Source organism: Jaculus jaculus, chromosome 5 (assembly GCF_020740685.1).
Source record: "Jaculus jaculus isolate mJacJac1 chromosome 5, mJacJac1.mat.Y.cur, whole genome shotgun sequence".
Lineage (NCBI taxonomy): Eukaryota > Metazoa > Chordata > Mammalia > Rodentia > Dipodidae > Jaculus > Jaculus jaculus.
In genome coordinates this window covers 36975405-36999936 of record NC_059106.1, presented here as the reverse complement: position 1 = coordinate 36999936, position 24532 = coordinate 36975405, and the positions used below count along the sequence as shown (strand labels likewise).

At 48.6% G+C, this 24532-nt stretch overlaps 2 protein-coding genes across 4 annotated transcripts; one reads left to right on the top strand and one right to left on the bottom strand.

Moving 5' to 3' along the window:
* The first annotated feature begins 45 nt into the window (after window positions 1–45).
* Ints11 (integrator complex subunit 11) lies at window positions 46–20372 on the top strand. 2 transcript variants are annotated; one of them, XM_004657764.2, is made up of 17 exons: window positions 46–198; window positions 3173–3270; window positions 3579–3652; window positions 6174–6402; window positions 16678–16776; window positions 16857–16891; window positions 17196–17334; window positions 17722–17786; window positions 18238–18427; window positions 18574–18657; window positions 18952–19041; window positions 19124–19286; window positions 19366–19473; window positions 19558–19619; window positions 19695–19837; window positions 19906–20035; window positions 20122–20372. In XM_004657764.2, the coding sequence occupies exons 1-17, from the start codon at window positions 171–173 to the stop codon at window positions 20185–20187; spliced, it is 1803 nt and encodes a 600-aa protein (XP_004657821.1). In that variant the 5' UTR covers window positions 46–170; the 3' UTR covers window positions 20188–20372. The 2 variants fall into 2 exon arrangements, with proteins under 2 accessions (XP_004657821.1, XP_045006923.1); XM_045150988.1 differs by lacking the exon at window positions 46–198 and having other exon boundaries at window positions 3173–3283.
* Window positions 20371–24408, bottom strand: Pusl1 (pseudouridine synthase like 1). Of its 2 annotated transcripts, none has more exons than XM_045150991.1 (8): window positions 24293–24408; window positions 24003–24060; window positions 23681–23868; window positions 23332–23478; window positions 23079–23249; window positions 21319–21373; window positions 21071–21247; window positions 20371–20690 (listed from the first exon to the last, which is right to left on the bottom strand). In XM_045150991.1, exons 1-8 carry the CDS (start codon window positions 24367–24369, stop codon window positions 20640–20642), a joined length of 924 nt encoding a protein of 307 aa, XP_045006926.1. In that variant the 5' UTR covers window positions 24370–24408; the 3' UTR covers window positions 20371–20639. The 2 variants fall into 2 exon arrangements, with proteins under 2 accessions (XP_045006926.1, XP_045006925.1); XM_045150990.1 differs by having other exon boundaries at window positions 21076–21247.
* Between the last annotated feature and the right edge of the window lie 124 nt (window positions 24409–24532).

Below are 24532 nucleotides of genomic sequence, written 5' to 3'. Positions count from 1 at the left end.
TTCCGGCGCGCAAACCGGAAGTGTGGCGTTTGCGCCTGCCCAGTGGGTAGCTGTGTTTAGGGTGGTGGGTATTTGGTTTTTGGGGCTGGAGCCTGAGGCCGGCTAGCGTTCGAGACCTTCGTGCAGACGGTGCACGCGGGCTACGGGAACGCCGTGGAGACGTCTGGACGATGCCCGAGATTAGAGTCACCCCGTTGGGTGAGTCCGAGCCCCATGCACGTTTTGCGGTATTCCGCAAGTCTGCTCCTTTCCTTTGCCGGCAGAGCGGTCATGGGCCGCAGTCAGAGGTCCGTGTGCTGTGCGCCCGAAGGAACGAAGCTGGTGGAGCGAGTCGGATCTGGTGCCCCCTCGCTTCCTCTCCCTGCCACGAAGGGCTTTTTGGGTTGATTATTGGTCCTAGACCTTGCCGTGAGTCCTTTCGTCTAGGTTGCTTAACAACGAGATGAGAATGAGCCCCTGAGGCTCAGGTGACTAAGCGGTAGTGGGTACTGGGTAGGTGCTACCTTTGCAGATAGCCGGGCACTGGTGCTAAATCTAGGCCACCCTGAGACTCCATAATAAATTCCAGGTCAGTCTGGGCTAGAATGAAACCCCCTACCTTGAAAAACAACAAAAAAAGTATCTTTGCAGTTTGTAGGAAATGTCAATGTAGACGTCTAACAGTGGCAAACAATCTCTTGAAATCTAGAGTTTCAGAATCCCCTTGGATATCTCTGGGTTTTCTTTAATTTTTCCCTGTGTATATATGTGATGTGCATGTGAACGTGTATAAGTGTTCCTATGTGTGTGAGTGCATGTGTGCTTGTATGTGAAGAGTTGGGAGGTCAATGTCAGGTGTCTTCCTCTGTGGTTACGCACTTTATTCTTTGAGAAGCTTTCTTGCTGAACCTAGAGGTCACCGATTGAATTAGACTAGCTAGTCAAGGAGCTCCATGGGTTTCCTCTCTCCGCCTCTCCAGCATGGGGATCATAGGCATACACCACCATTCCTGGCATTTATACATAGGTTCTGGGGATCTGCACTCAGATCCTCATGCTTGCATAGCAAGCACTTTCACCATTTAACCATCTCCTAGCCCAGTTTTGGGCTTTCTTCATGCATGTTTCCAGGGTGTTGGAAGCCCCTCCTGTTCCCATGACCCAGCATTCTAGGTCACTTTGGCCAAAACTGAAAGTCTCCCCAGCTTATTCCAGCACAGGGCCTTGGCACAACCTGCCTCCCATGCTGGCTACCCCCTCTCTATCCTGCTGGTAAGTCATTTGTCCTACGTTGATTCTGGAACTTTCTGGGCACCTTTGTCCCCTAACTTGACTTTTCTGCATCATAGTAATCTCCATTTAACTGTACTCAGAGTGCGGAATGCTTCCTTCCCCTGTGATGTAACTTATGTGTGGACAGGGAGGTTGTCTTTGCTTTCTGCTGGGTTTTCTCCTTTTCCATGTTCTCACATATTTGTTCAGTGCAGGCTACTGTCCTTGCTCCCTGGAATTGTGGGTCTCTTTGAGTGGAACAAGTTGGCACATCAAAACTGGCTTTTTTTTTAAAGCTTGGTCTTATCTAGCCCGGGCTAACCTGGAACTCACTCTGTAGCCCAGACTGGCCTTGAACTCTTGGTTATCCTTCTACCTTAGCCTCCTGAGTGCTGGGATTAAAGGCATGTGCCATCATACCTGGCTCAAAACTGGTTCTAAAATCTAGGAAACCCACCTGTTACAGACAGCTACAGGTTCACTGAGATGAACTTCCAGACCAGGCACAGTTATGGAGGCAGAAGAAGGTGGCCTGCTTTCACAGGACCAAACACACAGAGACAAGCATAAGCCTAAAAGCACAGCACAGTACAGCATACTTCAGGAACTCCAGCTAGGCACACTTTTCATCTCTTTAGATTGAAATTTCAAGCCCACCACCACACCTTAAGATCTGCCCAGTGGCACCACCTCCAGCCAGGTGGCTGCAGATGCAAACTACAAACTAATAAAACACTAAATATATTGGGGGCCGTCTATTCAAACTACCATACGAATGCTTAGTTCCTCACTTGCCTATGGTGTCAGGTCCTCCCTGTAAGGAGGTAGTCCTTCCCCTCCTATAAATGTCTTGAGGGTTTCAGGGTTTGGTATGACTTCAAGGCTGAAGGTGCAGTGTGGAGATGTTGAGATCCAGTTCTCCAGGATCACACATTCTGGAGGGAGGGGTGTTGGGAACAGAATAGGCCTGCAGGAAAAAACTTGTGATCCCTCTCAAGCCCACCATGGCTGGCTATCTGAAGGAAGCAGCCTCTGTGCCATGGTTGGTCACCATGATGTCTGTGGTGCTGATGGGTGGTGCATGCAGCTAGCAGAGGGACACTATAGGACTCAAGATGGAAATCAAGTTATTTGTTGTCTGCAAACCCCATGTTGAGGTTTGGGCCATATCCCTCCCCTTGTGGCCCCTAGGCAGAGGAGGTAACAGATGATCACATGGGGCGGGGGAGTGTATGTGCTCCACATAGTCATGGTCTTGTGATGAAGCAGCTAGGGACAATATTTGGTTGTCAGGAGCATGGGAGGGACTACTGTTGGGAAGTGGGGTATCTATGCTGCAGCCACAGTTATTAGTCAGGACCCTTTTCCCCTATGGCTCAGCTGAGGCCACATGGCTGTTCCACTCCAGTGGCATCACCAGGAGGCTCTTGATGCCAGAGCTCAGTTTCTAGACCCCTACCTCCACAGGGACAAATCCTGGGGAAGGAGGCTTCATTGGTTTGCAGCTCTGCTGAGGGCCCAGAAATGATCTGACAAGATCTAGGGGAGCAGCATTGATACCCACAGAGCAGTAGCTTGCCTCTGTTTAGTGCTGGGCACCACAGCCAGTGATGAGTGCTTTCCTAGTATTCTGTAGCTTTGAGACATGAGGGGAAGCATGGTGGGGGAGGGTGTATAGCCCAACATGTCATTATCCCTCCCTGTGCATTTCCTTTACCTGTCATTGGAGGTAGCTATGCTTCCAGTCCCACACATCTGTCCACGCAGCAGCCTTAGGGTTCGGTTTCCTCAGTCTGTGGGGCACTGCAGAGCCAGAGGCAGCAGTGCAATGGGGGTTACCGCTTGCAATAGTGAGGGAAGCAACTTGGGGGAATGAGGGAGGCATGGTCCTGTCTTCTAACCTGACTTTCCCTTTGAGCAGGAGCTGGTCAGGATGTAGGCCGCAGTTGCATCTTGGTCTCCATCGCAGGCAAGAATGTCATGCTGGACTGTGGGATGCACATGGGCTATAATGATGATGTGAGTACTTCAGGTGGGTGGCCCAGAGGGCAAGTGAGGGCTCATTTCCCACTTGTTCTTTGTAGTTATTTGAAGAAAGTCCCTGGGGCCTTGGAATAGGGGCAAATGGGCAGTGGGTAGCATGTGTGAACAGCTGTATCCATGCAGGAAGGGGACAGGTGGCCCTCCTACCATACTTGACAAGTGGGACTGAGCCGAGATGAGCCTCCTAAGCATCCTGTAGGTCATTCTTTGGGGGTATTAACTGCTCCACTCTTGCTGCCTGTTAACTGCTGCATTCTGACCTTTCTCTTGGCTCCACTTTATAGAGGCGCTTCCCTGACTTTTCCTACATCACCCAGAGTGGCCGGCTGACTGACTTTTTGGACTGTGTAATCATCAGGTAAGTCTGTCACAGGATTTTTCTTTCTTTTTTTTTTCTTTTTTTAAAAGTATTTTTAGGCCGGGCGTGGTGGCGCATGCCTTTAATCCCAGCACTTGGGAGGCAAAGGTAGAAGGATCGCTGTGAGTTCGAGGCCACCCTGAGACACCATAGTGAATTCCAGGTCAGCCTGGGCTAGAGTGAGACCCTACCTCGAAAAACCAAAAAAAAAAAAAAAGAAAAAGTATTTTTAGGTATTTATTTGCAAGCAGAGAGAGAAAGAGAGAGTGGGCTTGCCAGGGACTCCAGCTGCTGCAAATGAACTATAGATGCATGCACCACTTTGTGCATCTGGCTTTATGTGGGAATCAAACTCAGGTCATTAAGCTTTGCAGGCACATACCTTAACCACCAAGCCATCTCTCCAGCCTGAGTCTGTCACAGTTTTGATGGTCCATCTTCATTTTCTGCTATGGAGACTAAAGGCCATGGTGTATTGCCCATTCACTGGTTCCTGGTTTCGATCACCAAACTGCCTTGTGGCTCACTCTTCAAAGTATACATTAGCCCTTCAGAGCCAGAGGGATGATTGTGCCTATTGGCTGAGCCTGTAAGTATCATGGGTAAAAGCTTAGCAGGTGTCCCAGGAAGCCAAGACCCAGGCAGGGTAGCCTGGTCAAGATGTGCGCTTGACCCATTGAGCTCAGAGCTGCTCCAGGTGTGCTGATGCCCTGCACCTCTTTCTTACCAGCACTTGACAATAGTGATTGCACCCTCTCACCAGTTCCTTCCCATTTTGCCACCCAAACAGGTTATGCTTCCTCTGACTCTGATCCTTAAGCCTTACTTTCTCTCTCTCTCTTGTTCCTTTGCTGTCACAAGAGCACTAAGCTCTGCTGCTGCTGACCATTATAGACACATGAATTGTCCCCCATCCCCAGATCTAGGTTTATGGGCCAGCCCCTGACTGCCATTGCTCTTTCTGACGAGGCTGAGCAGTGGGAGCCACCTTCATGTGCTCTTCTACTCCCATGTTCTCTCTGCATAGTCTGCCAGCAGTTCCAAGGCCCCTCCCTCTTCACAACCTCTGTTGTCACCTCTTTTTTTTGGGGGGGGGGGTTGAGGTAGGGTCACACTCTGGTCAAGACTAACCTGGAATTAACTCTGTAGTCTCAGGGTGGCCTTGAACTCATGGCAATCCTCCTCCCTCTGTCTCCCAAGTCCTGGAATTAAAGGCGTGTGCCACCACACCCGGCTTTGTTGTCACCTCTTGATCTAGTTGGCCTTACTCTTTTTTAGAAATATTTTTATTTTTATTTATTTATTTGAGAGGGAGAGCGGCAGATAGAGGATAGACATGCCAGGGCCTTGAGGTGCTGCAAACAAACTCTAGATGTATGCGCCCCCTTGTGCATCTGGCGTACATGAGTCCTGGGGAATTGAACCTGGGTTCTTTGGCTTCGCAGGCAAGTGCTGTAACTATTAAGCCATTTTCCCATCCCTTGGCCTCTCTTTTTTCTTTTGGTTTTTCAGTTTTTCAAGGTAGGATCTCTTTCTAGCCCAGCTGACCTGGAATTCACTATGTAGTTTCCTACCTCTGCCTTCTAGTGCTGGGATTAAAGGCGTGTGTGACCACACTTGGCCTGTTAGCCTCATTCTTGATGACTGTAGCACTCTTCTTTACCCCTCTTTTAGCCCCAGTATCCAGAACAGTCCTTTAGGCCAAAAGCAGCCCATTTTAGGAAGTGGTGTCCTCAATTTCTTGGGCGTCCTTGTGTTTTGTCTCCTTCTGGACCTGGATCACCCACTGCCTGCCAGCTATGGGCTGAGTAGTACCACTTCCTCTGCCCCAAGGCCTCCTCAAGTCTTGCCCCAAGCTGTTCCAGCTCCCTCCTGTATCTACCAATAAGATTTCCTGACCACCTGCCAGATAGTGGCTCTCCTCTCAGTACCTTGTTCCCCTTGTCTTTGTTTCTTCACAAACACGTTACCATCTGATTCACATATTTTGGGGAGTTTATTTTTCTGGGGGGAGAACAAGAGTCTCAGATAGTCCATGCTGACCTTGAACTTGCCTGTAGCTAACACTGGCCTTGAACTCCTGATCTTCTTGTCTCTATCTTCCAAGTACATGGAACATAGATGTATGTCACTACACCTGGCTCTGATTCAGGTTTTAATTATTGATTTATGTATTCCTTTGCTAGATATCTAGACTATCCATTTTGGAAGACAATAGCCTTTTGTGTTTTGCCTGTTTATGATTTTTTTTTTTTTTTTTGAGATAGGGTCTCACACTAGCCCAGGCTGGCCTATAATTCACTGTGTAGTCTTGGGCTGGCCTCAAACAGCGATTCTCCTACCTCTGCCTCCTCAGTGCTGTGATTAAGGGCATGGTGGCATATGCCTTTCCTGAATCTTTAGAACCCAGGGCAGTGTCTGATGCATATTTGGCCTCAGAATAAGTGAACCATGAGCCCAGAGCTGGTGTAGGGTGGCTGGGAGAGGTGGTCCCAGGCTGACTGGTGCCACATCCCTCCAGCCACTTCCACCTGGACCATTGTGGGGCACTCCCCTACTTCAGTGAGATGGTGGGCTACGACGGGCCCATCTATATGACCCACCCCACCCAGGCCATCTGCCCAATCCTGCTGGAAGACTACCGCAAGATTGCCGTGGACAAGAAAGGCGAGGCCAATTTCTTCACTTCCCAGATGATCAAAGACTGCATGAAGAAGGTGGTGGCTGTTCACCTGCACCAGACTGTCCAGGTCAGGATTCCTGGCCCACTTCACAGAGTCTCTAAGGCCCTGGGGCCTTGGAGTCAGGCCATTCTATCTTACTTTTCTGTCTAGCACTATGGGGTCACCATGAGATAACAGTGGGCAAATATATAAGTCCAGCCACAGTTGGATTTAGCCTGGAGTATGTACACATCTGTGTATGTGCACACAGGTTCCCCCTCCCCCACCCACCCACCTATCCTTACCCAAGCAGCATTCAAGAGAACAGGCTACTTTTCCCCTGCCCCACTAAAGGACATTTGTGCTGTCTGAGTAAATTTGAATCTGAGGCAAATTCGATTTGCTTGTGTGTTGGCTGGATAGAAAGACAAAGGCCAAGCCAGGTGTGGTGGTACACACCTTTAATCCCAGTACTCGGGAGACAAAGGTAGGAGGATCACTGAGAGTTCAAGGCCACCCGAGACTACATAGTTAACTTCCAGGTCAACCTGGACTAGAGTGAAACCCTACCTCGAAAACCGCCCCCCCACCCTCAAAAAAGACAAAGGCCGACAGCAAGCTGGGCAAGCCCTGGTGGGTATGTAGTACCAGGAAGTGATAACGTGGGTCAGAGGAGGAGTAAAGGATTATTATTATTTTTTTTTTTGAGGTAGGGTCTCACGCTAGCCCAGGCTGACCTAGAATTCACTATGTAGTCTCAGGGTAGCCTTGAACTCATGGTGATCCTCCTATCTGTCTCCCAAGTTCTGGGATTAAAGACGTGTGTCACCACACCCAGTTCAAGGAGTGAAGGATTTTAAATAGGCAAGTGATGACTGTCTTTAGCAAAATTCCCCAGAGTTTGTAGATTTTTCTGTTTCTTACTAATTTTTACGTTTTGCTTTATACATTTTGAAGCTATATTACTATTTATCTGTACGTTTGGATAATTTTATCCTTGAACCTTTTGTTAGTATGACATAGCTAGGTTTCATTATTTTTGTGTATTTAAAAAAATTTTTTGAGCCTGGCATGTTGGCACATGCCTTTTATCCCAGCACTTGGGAGGCAGAGGTAGGAGGATCATTGTGAGTTTGAAGCCACCCTGAGACTGCATAGTGAATTCCAGGTCAGCCTGGGCTAGCGTGAGACCCTGCCTTGAAAAACCAAATAAATAAATTAATTAATAAAAAAAGTTTTGGGGGGGGCTGGAGAGATGGCTCAGTTAATGGCTCTTGCTTGCAAATCCTGACTGCCTGGGTTCAATTCCCCATTACCCATGCAAAGCCAGATGTAGAAAATGGCACGTGCATCCATGCATTTGGAGTTTGTTTGCAATGGCAAGAGGCCCTGGCATGCCCATTCATATTCTTTTTCTCCCTCTTCTTATAAATAAATAAATAAATAAGACAAATTAAGCCAGGTGAGGTAGCACACACCTTTAATCCCAGCACTTGGGAGGCAGAGGTAGAAGAATCACTGTGAATTTGAAGCCACCCTGAGACTACATAGTTAATTCCAGGTCAGCCTGGGCCAGAATGAAATCCTACCTCTAAAAATACCTCCCCCCAAATAAACCCTCCCCCCCAAGAAAAGTTTTTGAGGGCTACAGAGGTGGCTCAGTGGCTAAAAGTACTTGCTTGCAAAGCCTGCCAGCCCAGGTTCAATTCTCCAGTACCCACATAAAGCTAGGTGCATAACGTGGCACATGTATCTGGTGTTTGTAGTGGCAAGTGGCCCTGGCATGCCCATGTTCATTCATTCATTCTCTCTTGCAAATTTGTGTGTGTGTGTGTGTGTGTTTATTTATTTGTTTGGTGTTTTGAGGTAGGGTCTCACTCTAGCTCAGGCTGACCTGGAATTCACTATGTAGTCTCAGGGTGGCCTTGAACTCATGACAGTCCCCTACCTCTGTCTTCTGAGTGCTGAGAATAAAGGTGTGTACTACCACACCCAGCACAGCACAAATAAATATTTCTTAAAAGGGTCCTTTTTTTCAATTTTGTACATAAATAAATGTGCTTTGATCATACTTACCACCCATTACATTCTTTTGTACTACTATTCCGCTCATTGAATCCTTTTATTATGTATTTATTTGAGAGAGAATGGATATATCAGGGCATCCAGCTACTGCAAATGAACTCCAGCCACATGTGCCACCTTGGCAATCTGGCTTACTTACATGGGTACTGGTGAATTGAACCTGAGTCCTTAGGCTTCACAGGTAAGTGCCTTAGCTGCTAAGCCATCTCTTCAGCCCTAATTTTATACATAAGTGTGCTTTGATCATATTCAGCACATTATATTCTCTTGTACTCTTACCCATCCTGTTGAACATTTTAATTTTTTTAAAATTTCTATTTATTTATTTGCAAATAGTGTGTGAGAGAGATAGAGAGAAGAGAGACAAATAGAGAGAGAATGGGTGTACCAGGGCTTCCAGCCACTGCAAATGAACTCCAGACCCATGGGCCCCTTGTGAATCTGGCTTACATGGGTCCTGGGGAATCAAACCTGGATCCTTTGACTTTGCAGGCAAATGCCCTAACTGCTAAGCTATCTCTCCAGCTCCCCTCCCCCCCCCTTTAAAAAAATACTTATTTATTTGAGAGAGAGGAAGAGGCAGAGAGAGAGAATGGGCACGCCAGGGCCTCTAGCCACTGCAAATGAGCTCCAGATACATGCGCCCCCTTGTGCATCTGGCTTACGTGGGTTCTTAGGCGTCACAGTCAAATGCCTTAACCGCTAAGCCCTTTCCCCAGCCCAAACCTTTAAAATTTTTTTTTGTTTGTTTTTGTTTTTTGAGGTAGGGTCTCTCTCTGGTCTGGTCCAGGCTGACCTGGAATTAACTCTGTCATCTCAGGGTGGCCTTGAACTCATGGCAATCCTCCTACCTCTGCCTCCCAAGTGCTGGGATTAAAGGCGTGCACCACCACGCCCGGCAAAATTTTTAAATATTTATTTTCATGTGTGTGAGTGCTTGCGTGTATGTGCATAGGCATACCAGGGCCTTTTGCCACTGTGAGCGCCAGACATTTGCACCACTTGTTGCATACACTTTATGTGGGTGGCTTGGAAATCGAACCTGGGCCAGCAGGCTTGGCACTCAAGAGCCTTTTACTGCTGAGCTATCTTCCCAGCTGCCTGTACCCCTTTTTAAAATGTGTGTGTGTGCATGTACCACAGCGCACATATGGAGGTCAGAGGAGGACTCCAAGTGTCAGTCCTTGCCTTAGTCATATTAATTTGAGGCAGAGTCTTTTGTTGTTCACTGCTGCAAATGCTGTGAGCTTCTAGGATTCTTCTCTCTCTGCCTCCCATCTTGTTATATGTAAGTGGCTTGAGATTACAGATGCTTAGTATTATATTGGCTTTACAGAAGTGCTAAGGATCAGAACTGTGGTTGTCAAACTTGCTCAGCAAGCACTTTACCCACTGAGCCATTTCCCCAGCTCCTGCCTGAATACCTTCTTCCCAACTGGTCTGTCTTTTTTTTCTTTTGTGATCTACTGAGTTTTTTTAAAAACAACTTTTTTATTGACAACTTCTATAATTATAGACAATAAATGATGATAATCCTCTTCTCTACCTTCCCCTTCATATATCTACCCTCTATCATATCCCTTCCCCCTCCCAATTAGTCTCTTACTTTGATGTCAGTGTCTTTTCCTCCTATTATGAAGGTCTTGTATAAATCAATCAACAAAATTAATAAAAAAAAAAAAAAGCCAGGCATGGTGATACACACCTTTAATCTCAGCACTTGGCAGACAGAGGTAGGAGGATCACAGTAAGTTCAAGGCAACCCTGACAGTACATAGTGAATTCCATTTCAGCCTGAGCAGGCACTGTAAGGTCATGGATATCCAGTCCATTTTGTATCTGGAAGATTGCATTATAAGCAGTCCTACCCTTCCTTTGGCTCTTATATTCTTTCTGCCACCTCTTCCGCAATTGACCCTGAGCCTTGGAAGGTGTGATAGAAGTGTCTCAGTGCTGAGCACTCCTCTGTCATTTCTTAGCACTATGGTGCCTGTTATTTTTATTTTTTAATTTTTGGTTTTTCACTTTAGCTCAGGCTGAAATGGAATTCACTATGTACTGTCAGGGTTGCCTTGAACTTACTGTGATCCTCCTACCCCTGTCTGCCAAGTGCTGGGATTAAAGGTGTGTATCACCATGCCTGGCTTTTTTTTTTTTTTTTTTTTTATAATTTTGTTGATTTATTTGAGAGAGCAAGTGAGTACAGGCATGCCAGGGTCTCTTGCCATTGCATACTTCAGATGCATTTGCCACTTTGTGCATCTGGCTTTATATGGGTAATGAGGAATCATTAGGCTGTCAGGCTTTGCACGTGTCTTTAACCACTGAGCCATCTCTCCAGCCCCTATAATTCTTTCAGTGGTTGAGATTATAAAATACATTTATTACAGAAATCAAAGTTGGGAAAAGCCAGGTGTGTTGGTGCATGCCTTTAATCCCAGTACTTGGGAGGCAGAGGTAGAAGGATTACTGTGAGTTCGAGGCAACCCTGAGACTACCTATAGTGAATTCCAGATTAGCCTGAGCTGAGACCCTACTTTAAGAAACCAAAAAGAAAAGAAAAAAAAAAATTGAAGTTGGGCTGGAAAGAGAGCTTAGCAGTCAAGGCACTTGCCTGTGAAGCTTAAGAATCCGTGTTCAATTCTCCAGATCCCATGTAAATCAGACACACAAGTTGACAAACGTGCACAAGGTAACACATGCTTCTAGAGTTCAATTATAGTCACTGGAGAACCTGATGCCCTAATTTTCTCTCTCTTGCATAAAATAAAGCCCGTCTGTTGGGCTTGCCTCAAAAAAAAAAAAAAAAAAATTAAAGTTATTAGAACTTTTGCCTTTTTCTAGGGCAACACAAGAGTCTCAGAACTTTGTGTGTTTATATGTATATGTGTGTTCATGTGGGAGGGCATGCATACACATGTGCGGGTTGATGTTGGGTATCTTCAGTCACACCAGTTTTTTTGTTATTTATTTGAGGGTGACAGACAGAGAGAAAGGCAAATAGAGAATGGGCGTACCAGGGCATCCAGCCACTGCAGAGGAACTCCAGATGCATGCGCCACCTTGTGCATCTAGCTTACGTGGGTCCTGGGGAATCGAGCCTTGAACTGGAGTCCTTAGGCTTCACAGGCAAGTGCCTAACTGCTAAGCCATCTCTCCAGCCCAGTCACAGCATGTTTTAAGTTTGCCATGACATGCACGAGGAAGTCAGAAGACAGCTTCAGGGTATCTGTGCTCTTCCACTTTTTTAGACAGAGTCTCTTGCTGCTGCACAGGAACACCTGTCTCTGTGGCCCAGAAGCTTCAGCTTCCTTTGGCTTTGCCTTCCATGGTCTCAGGTGCATTGGGATCAGAGACATGTACTGCTTTGCTCCAGGCTTTATGTGGGTGCTAGAGAGGACCAAACTGGCTTTTCAACCAAGAGCCTTAAACTGCTGAGCTATCTTACCAACTTTTTTTTTTTTTTTTTTTTTTTGAGGTAGGGGCTCACTTTAGCCCAGTCTGACCTGGAATTCACTATGTAGTCTCAGGCTGGCCTTGAATTCACAGTGATCCTCCTACCTACCTTTGCTTCCCGAGTGCTGAGATTAAAGACGTGTACCACCATGCCCAGCCAAGCCTCCTTTCTTAAAAAAAAAAAAAAAAAAAAAAAAAATATATATATATATATATATATATATATATGTATGTATGTATGTATGTATGTATGTATTATACACACACACACTTTTTTTTTTGTTTGAGAAAGAGAGACAAAGAGATAGGATGGGCATGCCAGGGTCTCCAGTCTGCAAACAACTCCAGATGCATGTGCCACCATGTGTATCTGGCTTACCTGGGTCATTTGGCTTTCCAGGCAAGTGCCTTAACCAATAACCTATCTCTCCAGCCCCCACCCTCCTTTCTTTAGACAGTGTCTCTCATTGAATCTGGAGCTCACAGATTCAACTAGACTAGATTCAACTAGACTAGCCAGCTAGAAAGGTCTAGGATCCTACTGTGTCTGTCTCCCTAACACTGGGATTACAGGTACATGCTACCAGGCCTGGCTTTTGTTTGTTTGTTTGTTTTGGTTTTTCACAGTAGGGTCTCACTCTAGCCCAGGCTGACCTGGAATTCACTATGTAGTCTCAGAGTGGCCTCAAACTCACAGCAATCCTCCTACCTGTGCCTCCCGAGTGCTGGGATTAAAGGCGTGCACCACCATGCCCAGCATGCCTGGCTTTTATGTAGGTGCTGTGGATTGAACTTTACTAACTGAGCCATCTCCCCAGTCCTCAAGAGTCTTACAACATAGCTAGGTGTGATGGCTCGTACCTGTAGTTCTTGCACTTGGGAGGATGAGGTAGGAGAATTGCTATGAGTTTGAGGCCAGCCTTAGGCGAGGCTACTGAATGAGATACAGGTCAGCCTTGGGTAGAATGAAACACTACCTTGAAAAAATTAACAAAGCGTCTAGAACATTTGAATTCATTTACTACCATTTTTTTTTTCTTTTTTTGGTTTTACAAGGTAGGGTCTCACTCTGGTCCAGGCTGACCTGGAATTAACTATGTAGTCTCAGGGTGGCCTCAAACTCACAGCGATTCTCCTACCTTTGCCTCCCGAGGGCTGGGATTAAAGGCGTGCGCCACCACACCAGCATTTACTTCCATTTTGGTTTGTTATTTGCAGGTATACTTCTAGCAAGGTGTTTCTTTATTTCTTTATTGTTATTATTATTATTATTATTTTATTTTATTTTTGTTTTTTCTAGGTAAAGTCTTCACTCTAGCCCAGGCTGACCTGGAATTCACTCTATTCTCAGGGTGGCCTCGAACTCACAGCAATCCTTCTACCTCTGCCTCCTAAGTACTGGGATTAAAGGCTGCTAGCAAGGCATTTTTTTTTTAACAAAGATAGATTTATTTTTTTTTAATTTTCTTTATTTGAGAGCATCAGAGAGAGAGAGAGAGAGAAAGAATGGGCACATCAGGGCTTCCAGCCACTGCAAACGAACTCCAGGCGCATGCCCCTCCTTGTGCATCTGACAAACGTGGGTCCTGGGGAATTGAGCCTCAAACTGGGGTCCTTAGGCTTCACAGGCAAGTGCTTAACTGGTAAGCCTTTCCTCCAGCCCAAATAAAAATATTTTTTTAAAAACTGAGAAAGAAAACCACATTAAGTCAGGAGGGTTGGGTGTGGAAAGAGACTGACTCTGCTCTCACTGTATAGCAGTCAGGTCTTGAATCCTAACTCTAACCTGCCTCAGCCACCAAGGGCTGGGATCCACCAGGTTTTTAAAATTTAATTTTTTTTTTTTTTTTTTTTTTTTTTTGAGAGAGAGAGAAAGAAAAAGGAAAGAGAAAGAGAGAATGAGCGCGCCAGGGCCTCCAGCCACTGCAAATGAATTCCAGACTCATGTGCCCTCTTGTGCATCTGGCTTATGTGGGTCCTGGGGAATTGAACCTGGGTCCTTTGCCTTTGCAGGCAAATACATTAACTGCTAAGCCATTTCTCCAGCCCTCGTCAGGTTTTATGACCAAAACTTGGCTCCCTGTTGCAAACCATCACTGTGAAGTGTTGCTAGTAGCAAGGTATTTCTAATGCGTGATGTTGTCATTGTTTGCCTTTTTTTTAATTATTTTTTTATTTTTCTTTTTTGTTTTTATTTATTTGAGAGTGAAAGAGAGAGGAAGAGGCAGGTAGAGAAAGAGAATGGGCGCGTCAGGGCTTCCAGCCACTGCAAACAAATTCCGGATGCAAGTGCCCCCTTGCGCATCTGACTAACGTGGGTCCTGGGGAATCAAGCCTCGAACCTGGGTCCTTAGACTTCACAGGCAAGTGCCTAACCGCTAAGCCATCTCTCCAGCCCGGTTTGCCTTTTTTAAATTTGTTTGTTTGTTTTTTGTTTTTGTTTTTCAAGGTAGGGTCTCATTCTAACCCGGGCTGACCTGGAACTCACTATGTAGTCTTAGGGTGGCCTCAAACTCATGACGATCCTCCTACCTTTACTTCCTAAATGCTGGGATTAAAGGTGTGTGCCACCACAACTAGTTGTGTTTGCCTATTTTTGTGCATAGATTCCTGCAGTGTTCAGTTTACTTAGGATGATTTACTTTCTGTCTAAAGAATTGTTGTGGGTTTGGTGTCAGGAATTCCCTTATTTTTTTTTAAACATTTTATTTATTTATTAGAAAAAGATAGCCGGGCGTGGTGGCGCACGCCTTTAATCCCAGCACTCGGGAAGCAGAGGTAGGAGGATCGCCAAGAGTTCGAGGCCACCCTGAGACTACATAGTGAATTCCAGGTCAGCCTGAGCCAGAGTGAGACCCTAACTCGAAAAACCAAAAAAAAAAAAAAAAAAAGAAAAAGAGAGGCAGTGCCGGGTGTGGTGGCACATGCCTTTAATCCCAGCGCTCAGGAGGCAGAGGTAGGAGGATCGCCGTGAATTTGAGGCCACCCTGAAACTCCGTAGGGAATTCCAGGTCAGCCCGGGCTAGAGTGAGACCTTACCTTGAAAAAAAAGAAAAAGAGGCAGATAGAAAGAGAGAGTGGACACAACAGGACCTCTAGCCACTGCAAATGAACTCTGAATACTTGCATCACCTTGTGCATCTCACTTACATGGGTCCTGGGGAATCAAACCTGGGTCCTTTGGCTTTGCAGTCAAGCGCCTTAACTGCCAAGCCATCTTTCCAGCCTGGTTTTTGTTTTTTTGAGTTTCTTTTCAAACTTGTGATCCTCTATCCTCAGCCTCCCCAGATAGTGGGGTATCAGGCCTACTCCTCATAGTGATCTACCTCCTGACACAACACCCCCACCCCAGATAGCATCTTGCTCTAGCTCAGGCTGACCTGTAATTCATTATATAGTCTTAGGCTAGCTTTGAACTCACAGCAATCCTCAGACTCCCAAGTGTTGGAATTAGAGGCATGTGCCACCATACCTGCCTCTGACACAGTCTTCTGTGGTAACCTTACTGTGAGGACTTGTCTCATAATAACCCAGGATATACATCCTGTTTTTCTGGTTTCCTGCCAGGATGTGTACCTTGGCATGTGGTGTGGCAGATAGGCTATGCTGAACTCCACAAACAGGGTACTGGTCCCAATCTCAACGTTATTTCAACCAGTTTCCTCATCCGTGTGGTGGTGGTGGTGGTACTGTGCTTCACTCTTTATTTTTATCTATTTAGTAAAGAGAATGGGTGTGCCAGGAACTGCCACTGCAGATGAACTCCAGATGCATGCACCACCATGTGCATCTGGCTTACGTGGTTTCTGGGGAGTCGAACTTAGGCCCTTAGGCTTTGCAGGCAAGCACCTTAACTGCTAAGCCAACTCTTCAGCCCTGTTCTTTCTTTTCTTTTCTTTGGGGGGGTGGGGCAAATAGAGAATAGGCACACCAGGGCCTTCACCTACTGCAAATGAATGCCAGACACATGTGCCACCTTGTGCATCTAGCTTATGTGGATCCTAGGGAATCAAACCTGGGTTCTTTAGCTTTGCAGGCAAGTGCCTTAACTGCTGTCTATCCATCCCTTATTTTTTAATTTAATTGAGAGAGTGAGTTGTTGGGGCAGGGGCCAGAATGGGTGTTCCAGGGCTTCTAGCCACTGCAGATGAACTCCATATGCACGCACTACCATGTGCATCTGGCTCACATGGGGAATCAAACTTGGGTCTGTAGGCTTCGCAGGCAATCGTCTTAATTGCTAAGTCATCTCTCTCATTCTGTTTTTTTTTTTTAAATCTATTTTAAGTTTTTGCAAGCAGAAAGATAGAGAAGAGACAGGGAATGGGCATACCAGGGCCTCCAGCAGCAAATGAAGTCCAGATGCATGTACCACTTTGTTTGTCTGGCTTTACATGGGTCCTGGGGAGTTGAACCTGAGTTGTTAGGCTTTGCAGACAAGTACCTTAACCACTGAGCCATCTCTCAGCCTTGCTTTGTTGTGTTGTTCTTTGCTTCCCATGAGATTTCAAGACCAGACACCTGCCACTGCTTCTAACCTTTTTTAAGTAGGGCCTGGGAATTGATACTCCAGCTCAAGTGGCACTCCTTAGCCCCTGCTCACATTCTTGCCATTTTTCATGTCTGGAAACTGTTTCTAGATTCTTAGATACTTTTCTGTGTCTTTCTTGCTGTCCATCTGTGCATACATGTCACCTTTGTGTGGTTGCTTTTGGTTCAGCCCTGGGCTTCTGTGAGAGGCAGGAAATGAGACAGCCTTCAGTGACCATCTGTTTTCTACTGACTCCCTGCCTTGCAGTCCTGAATGCACTCTCTCTGCAGGTAGATGATGAACTGGAAATCAAGGCATACTATGCAGGCCATGTGCTGGGGGCAGCCATGTTCCAGATTAAAGTGGGCTCCGAGTCCGTAGTCTACACGGTCAGTGGAAGGCCTTGGCTTGAATGGAGGATGCTGGGGGGGTGAGGAGGCACCTTATTTATTGTTACCTTTTTTCTCAGGGTGATTATAATATGACCCCAGATCGACATTTGGGGTAAGTAAGCCTGTCTGTTTCACCCTGTGAGGTCTCCCCTGGAGATTATAAACCTGTAGGGTAGGGGTATGGTGGCAGGCATTCCAGGTGGTTGTCATATTACTGTCCTTTATAGTCTGTGACCTCCACTCCCCAAGCCCTGCTGTCCCGGTCAAAGCATGCCCTGGTGGTTTTTGACGGGCAGTGCAGAGGAACCCATACCATAGTGGTCCAAGAAGGTACTGGTGGGACTGGGATCCACTTTGTTGATCCTAGCCCTACAGCCATGAGCAGTCCACCATGGCCATGCCCAACTCTGTTCCAGGGCTGCATGGATTGACAAGTGCCGCCCAAACCTGCTCATCACAGAATCTACATATGCCACAACCATCCGTGACTCCAAGCGCTGCAGGGAGCGAGATTTCCTGAAAAAAGTTCATGAGACTGTGGAACGTGGTGGGAAGGTAGTAGCTGCAGGCAGGCTGGGCATGTGCCCATATTGTTCAGGCCCCCCAGCTTGCTTGACTGTCCATGTGATCAAAGTGTCAGGGATTAGGAATTGCTATTGGCTTAGCACTGGGGAGAAAGACTCCAGATAACCTTCCCTGAGAGTCAGCCAGCCTTTTGTGCTCATATCCCAAGAAGGGTCCCCATGGTCCTTGTTTTCTCCACATGTGGCTGGAGTCCACACAAGACCTTCAGTTCTTAGACATTTGACCATCCCTTTGTAGTGAAAGTGTCTGTGGTCATTCAACTTGTTGGCATACAGCAAGTATCTTGTGACCCACTGTGTTCAGGGTGGGGTATCATGGCCAGGTACTCCCACCTGACCCAGCTTCAACTGCCTACAGGTGCTGATCCCTGTATTTGCACTTGGTCGAGCACAGGAACTCTGCATTCTGCTAGAGACTTTCTGGTAGGTGCATGTGGGACTGCTTCCATAGGTGGGCAGGAGAGGGTAGGGTTGCTTAGTGCACAGAAGAGTTGGTCACTCACAGAGCCAGGACAGGGTGGTGTTACTAAGAAGTCAAGGCAGGACTGACTACCATGTCCAGGGTACAGTGACATTGGCCCTTTTCACTGTCTTGGTGCATTGGAGCTTTCCATGTACCTCAAGGCTGCAACATCACATTAGCACCACCACTGGTGTGCCACTAGAGTCCTGAATGAGTCTATCAGCCCATGTTTTGTAGGAGGACACAAGCTGAGGGGTCTGGCCTTACAGTCATTGGGATGAAGAAAGCAGGGAGCTCAGTTTCTCACTGAACTTGAGACATAGCTGTGGAGGAGTGCAGCAAAGGGAGCAGGGTGATGTGTCCCAGGCTGACACTGGCCTCTTTGTATGGACTGGGCTGGTGGATACACAGGGAGCGCATGAACCTGAAGGTGCCCATCTACTTCTCAACGGGCCTGACAGAGAAGGCCAATCACTATTACAAACTCTTCATCACCTGGACCAACCAGAAGATCCGGAAGACCTTTGTTCAGAGGAACATGTTTGAGTTCAAGCACATCAAGGCTTTCGACCGGGCATTTGCTGACAACCCAGGTCCCATGGTGAGGCCCTGGCAGGGTAACTCTTCAACATCTGGCCTGTGACGGTCTCTACCTGCAGGGCTGTGGGAGAAGCTGCTGGCCAGAGGCCGGGGCTTCTGGCAGGGCTACGTAAGAGGGCTATCCCCTGATTCTTGTGAACCTTGCAGGTTGTGTTTGCCACGCCTGGGATGTTGCATGCTGGCCAGTCCCTGCAGATCTTCCGGAAGTGGGCAGGAAATGAGAAGAACATGGTGAGGGCCCATGGCCAGTTTCTGAGGAGGAACTATGATATAGGAAGAGGCTGGCACAAGGGCTTCCACATGGTCTTGGGGAGTAGAAGTGCAGAGGGATCACCCTGTATCTGAACTGTCCATGGCCTGGCCTCATGCTAATCCTTCTGTTGCTGTGGTCCTACCCAGCAGCTAAGACTGAGTATTTGGCCTGTCTCATATACCCAGGCTGAGCAGGGTACAGGTGGAGGGATATCTCAGGAGAATTACCTATTCTGTAGGACTGTGCAGCTAAGTTTCATACCTGCCTTGTAGGTCATCATGCCTGGCTACTGTGTGCAAGGGACTGTGGGCCACAAGATCCTCAGTGGACAGCGCAAACTAGAGATGGAGGGGCGGCAGGTGGTAAGTGGCTCCCTTATCCTGGGCTCAGTAGGGTCACCAGCCCCCTGCTGCTGCTAACTGTCTGCACTCTGTGGTGCCACAGCTGGAGGTGAAGATGCAGGTGGAGTACATGTCATTCAGTGCCCATGCTGATGCCAAGGGCATCATGCAGCTGGTGGGACAAGCAGAGCCAGAGTGTGTATTGCTGGTGCACGGCGAGGCCAAGAAGATGGAGTTCCTGAGACAGAAGATTGAGCAGGAATTCCGTAGGCAGCTGGTGGGCAGGGGAAGCCCTTGGGGTGGTAAAGGCTAGGCTTTTCACCTGAACTGAGGTTCTCTTTGCAGGAGTCAACTGCTACATGCCCGCTAATGGGGAGACAGTAACACTGCCTACAAGCCCCAGCATTCCTGTGGGGATATCTCTGGGGCTGCTCAAGCGGGAGATGGCACAGGGTATGAAGGTTCAGGTGGGCACAACAGCAGGGATCACAGGTGACTGGTGATTTGTGTTAATAGTTACTTCCTCTTTCCCCACAGGACTGCTCCCTGAGGCCAAAAAGCCCCGGCTCTTGCATGGCACCCTAATCATGAAAGACAGTGTGAGTGTGTGGGCAGTGGTAGAGTGGGGATGGTACCCCTACCTTCCCTTTTGCTGATCTGCCCCTGCCCTACAGAATTTCCGCCTAGTGTCCTCAGAGCAAGCCCTCAAGGATCTGGGCCTGGCCGAGCACCAGCTACGTTTCACCTGCCGTGTGCATCTGCAGGACACACGCAAGGAACAGGAGACAGCCCTGCGTGTGTACAGCCACCTCAAGAAGTAAGCCCTGTCCTTCCCCTATCCCTACAGGCCGGGCGAGGCAGGAATCTCATTGTGTCTTCCCACAGCACCCTCAAGGATCACTGTGTGCAGCACCTCCCAGATGGTTCTGTGACCGTAGAGTCTATCCTCATCCAGGCTGCTGCCCACTCTGAAGATCCTGGCACCAAGGTGCTGCTGGTCTCCTGGACCTACCAGGTAAGGGGAATGGTAATGAATGGGATGCCCCACATACCCCACCCTGCACTATTCAGGGTGGGTAACTGTGCTCACCTTTCCTACAGGATGAGGAGCTAGGAAGCTTCCTCACATCACTGCTCAAGAATGGCCTTCCCCAGACCCCCAGCTGATATGTGACCGTCAGTCCCATGACTCTGCCCTTTACTGTTTATCTTACAGAGGACCTGGGCTTTGGAGGTGGGCACCAAGGGTAAATGTAGCTGGGACCCAGACCATGTCCCAGAGATAAGGCCAGAATTATAGGCTAAACCAATTGGACATTGCTGGCTAAAGCAATAAACAGGCACCTGGGTTCTTTATGCCTTTTATTCCTACTCCCCAGCCCCAGGAATATGGGGGTGGTGCACCCAGAAAAGCAGAACCTGCAGAAGCTACTTGAGTGCCCATGGCCATCACCATACCAGCTCCCTCAGAGCCAGAGGTGTCCTGAGTGGCAGGACTGGATAGGTGAGGGAGGGTTACCCAAAGGGAAATAGGAGGCCAGGCAGGGCTGCTGCAGCTCCCAAGTTGTTATGAATATAGTAGCTTGGCCAGCGTGGATCAGTCCCTGCTCAGGATGGATTCACCTGAGGTTTCCATACTGTGGAACCCTGTGGGGTGCTGAAGATAGGACCTGTGGAAAACCCTACATTAGAGCAGTTTTTCCTTCCTGGTGTTGTATCCAAAGCCCACCCTTCCCCACTGAGTTCTTTGGCCAGTCCAGCCTCACCTTGGCTTCCTCAGTGAGTGCTAAGATTCCCCCCCCCCCCCAGGTAGGGTCCCACTCTAGCCAAGGCTGACCTGGAATTCACTCTGTAGTCTCAGAGTGGCCTTGAGCTCACAGTGATCCTCCTACCTCTACCTTCTGAGTACTGGGAGGGATTAAAGGCGTGTGCCACCATCACTGGCTGAGTGGTAGGATTCTTATCTGCCAGGATGACAGGAGCTTTGACTGCCAACAAAAAGCTGCCTCCCCCATGAAGACCCAGTCTTGGGGGGGATACCCCACTTCACCTTACCAAAGTCTTCAAGGTCTCCATATAGCACTGACTTAAGGAATAGGCCATGGGCTGGGGCAATTCGAGTCTGGTGCTTGCCTAAGGGATCTCGACTCTCCAGAATCTCTTTCACATGGGTAGGTGTGAGGATTCCTTGCCCTACAGCCACCAGCATAGCTGTCATCCTCCGGACCTGCAGCCAAGAGCCAAGACTGTCACAGGGGCCTGTCTATGCCCACCCAGGGAGAGCCCAGGACTGCTTACCTGTCGGTATAGAAAAGACTGGCTCTCAAACTCCAAGGTCCAGAATTGCAGCCTCCTAAGGACACACAAGACTGATGACCAAGCCACAGTCCAGGCCCACCATGTGGCCTCAGATATGGTAGAAACACATAATGGACCAGAGCTTACCCACCCAGTGGCCCTTGCCTAATAACTGACCACCGGTTCCAGAAGGGCCAGTAGAAGGGTACTGCATGATTTTTCCTGGAATTTTTATATCTACCTCAGATAGGAAACAGCTACACAACAGAACATCAGAAGCAATCGGGCCAGGCGTGGTGGCTAATGCCTCTAACCTCAGCACTTGGAAGGCAGAGGTAAGAGGATCATCATGAGTTCAAAGCCACCCTGAGATTACATAGTGAATTCCAGGTCAGCCTGGACTAGTAAGACCTTACCTCATCAAAACCAAAAAGAAAAAAAAGCAATCAGGATTGGGGAGATGGTTCAGCAGTTAAATGCACTTGTTTGCAAAGCCTGCTGGCCTGGGTTCAATTTTTAGCATCCATATAAAGAAGGGGGGGAGCCAGTTGTGGTGGCACACACCTTTAATCCCAGCACTCAGGAGGCAGAGGTAGGAGGATCACGGTGAGTTCAAGGCCACCCTGAGACTACAGAGTGAATTCCAGGTGAGACCCTACCTCGAAAAACCAAAAAAAAAAGTTGGGGGGGGGGGAGGTAGCTACTAGGAAGATGACTCAATGGTTAAAGGTATGTGGTTGCAAAGCCTGCCAGCCAGAATTTGATTCTCTAGATGTACAAAGTGGCACATGATTCTGAAGTTTTATTTGTGTGTGTGTGTGTGTGTGTGTATGTATATATATATATGTGTGTGTGTGTGTTTATATATATGTGTGTGTATATATATATGTGTGTACATATATATATATACATACATATATAGATAGATTGATTGATTGATTGATTGTGTTGTGTTGTGTATAGGGTCTCACTGTAGCCCATACTGATCTGGAACTCACTCTTTAGTCACAGGCTGGCCTTGAACACAGTGATCCTCCGACCTTTGCCTCCCAAGTGCTGGGGAGTGTTGGGAATTCTGGAATTAAAGGCATTTGTTAGCATATACTTTTAGTGCCAATAGGCTGAGGTAGGAAGATCACCATGAGTTTGAGGACAGCTTAGGGCTACAGAATAAGTTCTAAGTCAGTCTGAGCTAGAAGGAGACCTTGCCTCAAAAAACAAACAAGACAAATTAGCCTGGGCAGAGAGACAGGAATTACTCTGGCTCTCCTGTGGAGAGAGCACAGGTTAGATAGTAAGGGAGGGCACAACCAGGCCATCTGCCAGGATGAAGCCTGTTCTGCACTTTTCTGTCTGACCATACGGAAGTTCCTCTTCACCTTGTGGTTGTAGAGAACAGCAGCTCCTCCATGGTGGGAGGCCTACTAGACAGTGCTGGGAGCAGTGGAATCTAGCTTCTGCCAGATGACCAGAGCCAAGAGCTCCAGTGAAACCATTTTAGGGGCTGCCAAAACTCATCTGCTGGGCAGAGCTTAGGGTCCTCGGAGAAAAACTACATTCTTGCCTTTTACTCCCCAGCTGGGAGGACACAGCTGCAGGCTCACACTCCAGTGTTCAGCACCCTTGACCCACAGACCCTGTGGATGCCCAGTCAAGCATCAACATGCCTTTGCTGGGGGAAGCTTGAATGCTAAATTTAATCCTGGTGGCCTCCAGACCAGCACTGGTGCAGGACCATAGTTCAGGGGCACCCTTCTCACCTGTTCTCATGAGGGAGAACAAAAGGGCTGGTTGGGCCAGGGGACACAGAGATTCTGCGCAGTGTGCGCACTGAGCTTTTCGCTGGACTGCCCGCAGACTGAAAGGCGCTGAAGTCGTGTGTCCCAAGGAGGTGCTGGGCGGCCTCCTCCATGGCAGCCACATCCAAACAGCTGCAGAGAGCCAGATGATCAGTCAGGGAGGGCTCAACCTTGTGGACAGTGAACCCTTGCCTTCCCATTGCTATCTACTCACTCTGTCTGCAGAGCCCAGCATATGTTTCTTTCAAACACAGGTAGCTGAGGCCAAGTACAACCTGTGGCCAGACGGTACAGATAGGTTCTGGAGGTAGCTGCATGGCGAGCATGGAAGTCACTGGACACTCGGAAGGCCTTCAATACCCTGTGACAGCAGGTTAGGTTCACTTGAGGAAGGGGCCTGCCCTGGTGGCACCCTAGTATCTTATCTCTCGCCTCACACTGAAGACCCCAGTACCAAAGCCCAGGTCGTCCCAAGTCTAGATAGATGCAAAGTCTGGACCTTAAATCTCCCAGGTCAGGCAGGGAACTGCAGAGAACAGAACCATTCTCAGCCTCTGGCTCACCTGATGGCCGGGTGCCTCAGGTGGGTGTTGAGCGCCTGGGTCAAGACTTCAGGGGAGAAAGGCGGCTGACCTGAGCGGCGCAGGACGTCCAAATGCGCAGCATTGCTCAGGGCGTGAACGCCGGCGTCCGTGCGGCTGGAGATAGTGAACCTGACTGGCTCAACAGAATTCAGCCGCTTGGCGGCCTCCTGCAGAGACAGACCTTAGAGCGCAGGCGGGCAGCAAGAAGAAAGCTGGAGCACCGGGAACATTTCCCCACATCACACAAGGGCAGCGCCGGCTGCCCTGCCACCGGGGCATGGAGCAGCGCAGCAGAGCTCACCTCCAGAAAGTTCTGCACTCCCACGGCGCGTTGGCTTCCCCTGATGGCCACAACCCCGCTGTGGACGGAGGCAAGCGATGGGTTACTGGTAGGGTCGTGGAGGCTGCCCACCAGGAGTCTGCTGCGCGTCCGCCCCGCCCCGCCCCGCGGCCACACAGTGCTCCTTGCCCCCAGATGTTCAGCATCCCTAGATAGGACATCCAGTTCACCGCAAGGACCCTCCTAGACCGGATCACCGCCCTGACGCTAGCCCAGGTTGTGGGACGGGAGAGAGCAGTGAGGAAACGTACTTGAAATCGGTGCCCAAGTACTGGAAGAACACGAGGTATCGCGCACGCACGGAGCCCGCGGCCCCACACGAACCCATGGCCAGAGATGGGAGGGTCGGGCGGCTGCACGTGGCGGGCGCAAGGTCCCGCCCAGCCGCGCCTGCGCGCTCACCCGGCCAGAGAGGCTGGAGCCCGGGAGCTGAGGCGGGGCCTGGCTTAGGGAGCGAGGGAGAAGTTCGGTGGGCTGTCAAGCGAATGGCC

Coding starts and splice junctions, on each gene's coding strand:
- Pusl1 (XM_045150990.1), bottom strand. CDS start 24,369: ATGGGTTCGTGTGGGGCCGCGGGCTCCGTGCGTGCGCGATACCTCGTG. Junction 23,250..23,331: donor TGCTGGGCTCTGCAGACAGA/GTGAGTAGATAG, acceptor GGCTCTCTGCAG/CTGTTTGGATGTGGCTGCCA. Junction 21,248..21,318: donor AGTCTTTTCTATACCGACAG/GTAAGCAGTCCT, acceptor TCTTGGCTGCAG/GTCCGGAGGATGACAGCTAT.
- Ints11 (XM_004657764.2), top strand. CDS start 171: ATGCCCGAGATTAGAGTCACCCCGTTGG. Junction 16,777..16,856: donor CCGAGTCCGTAGTCTACACG/GTCAGTGGAAGG, acceptor CTTTTTTCTCAG/GGTGATTATAATATGACCCC. Junction 19,838..19,905: donor GTGTACAGCCACCTCAAGAA/GTAAGCCCTGTC, acceptor GTCTTCCCACAG/CACCCTCAAGGATCACTGTG.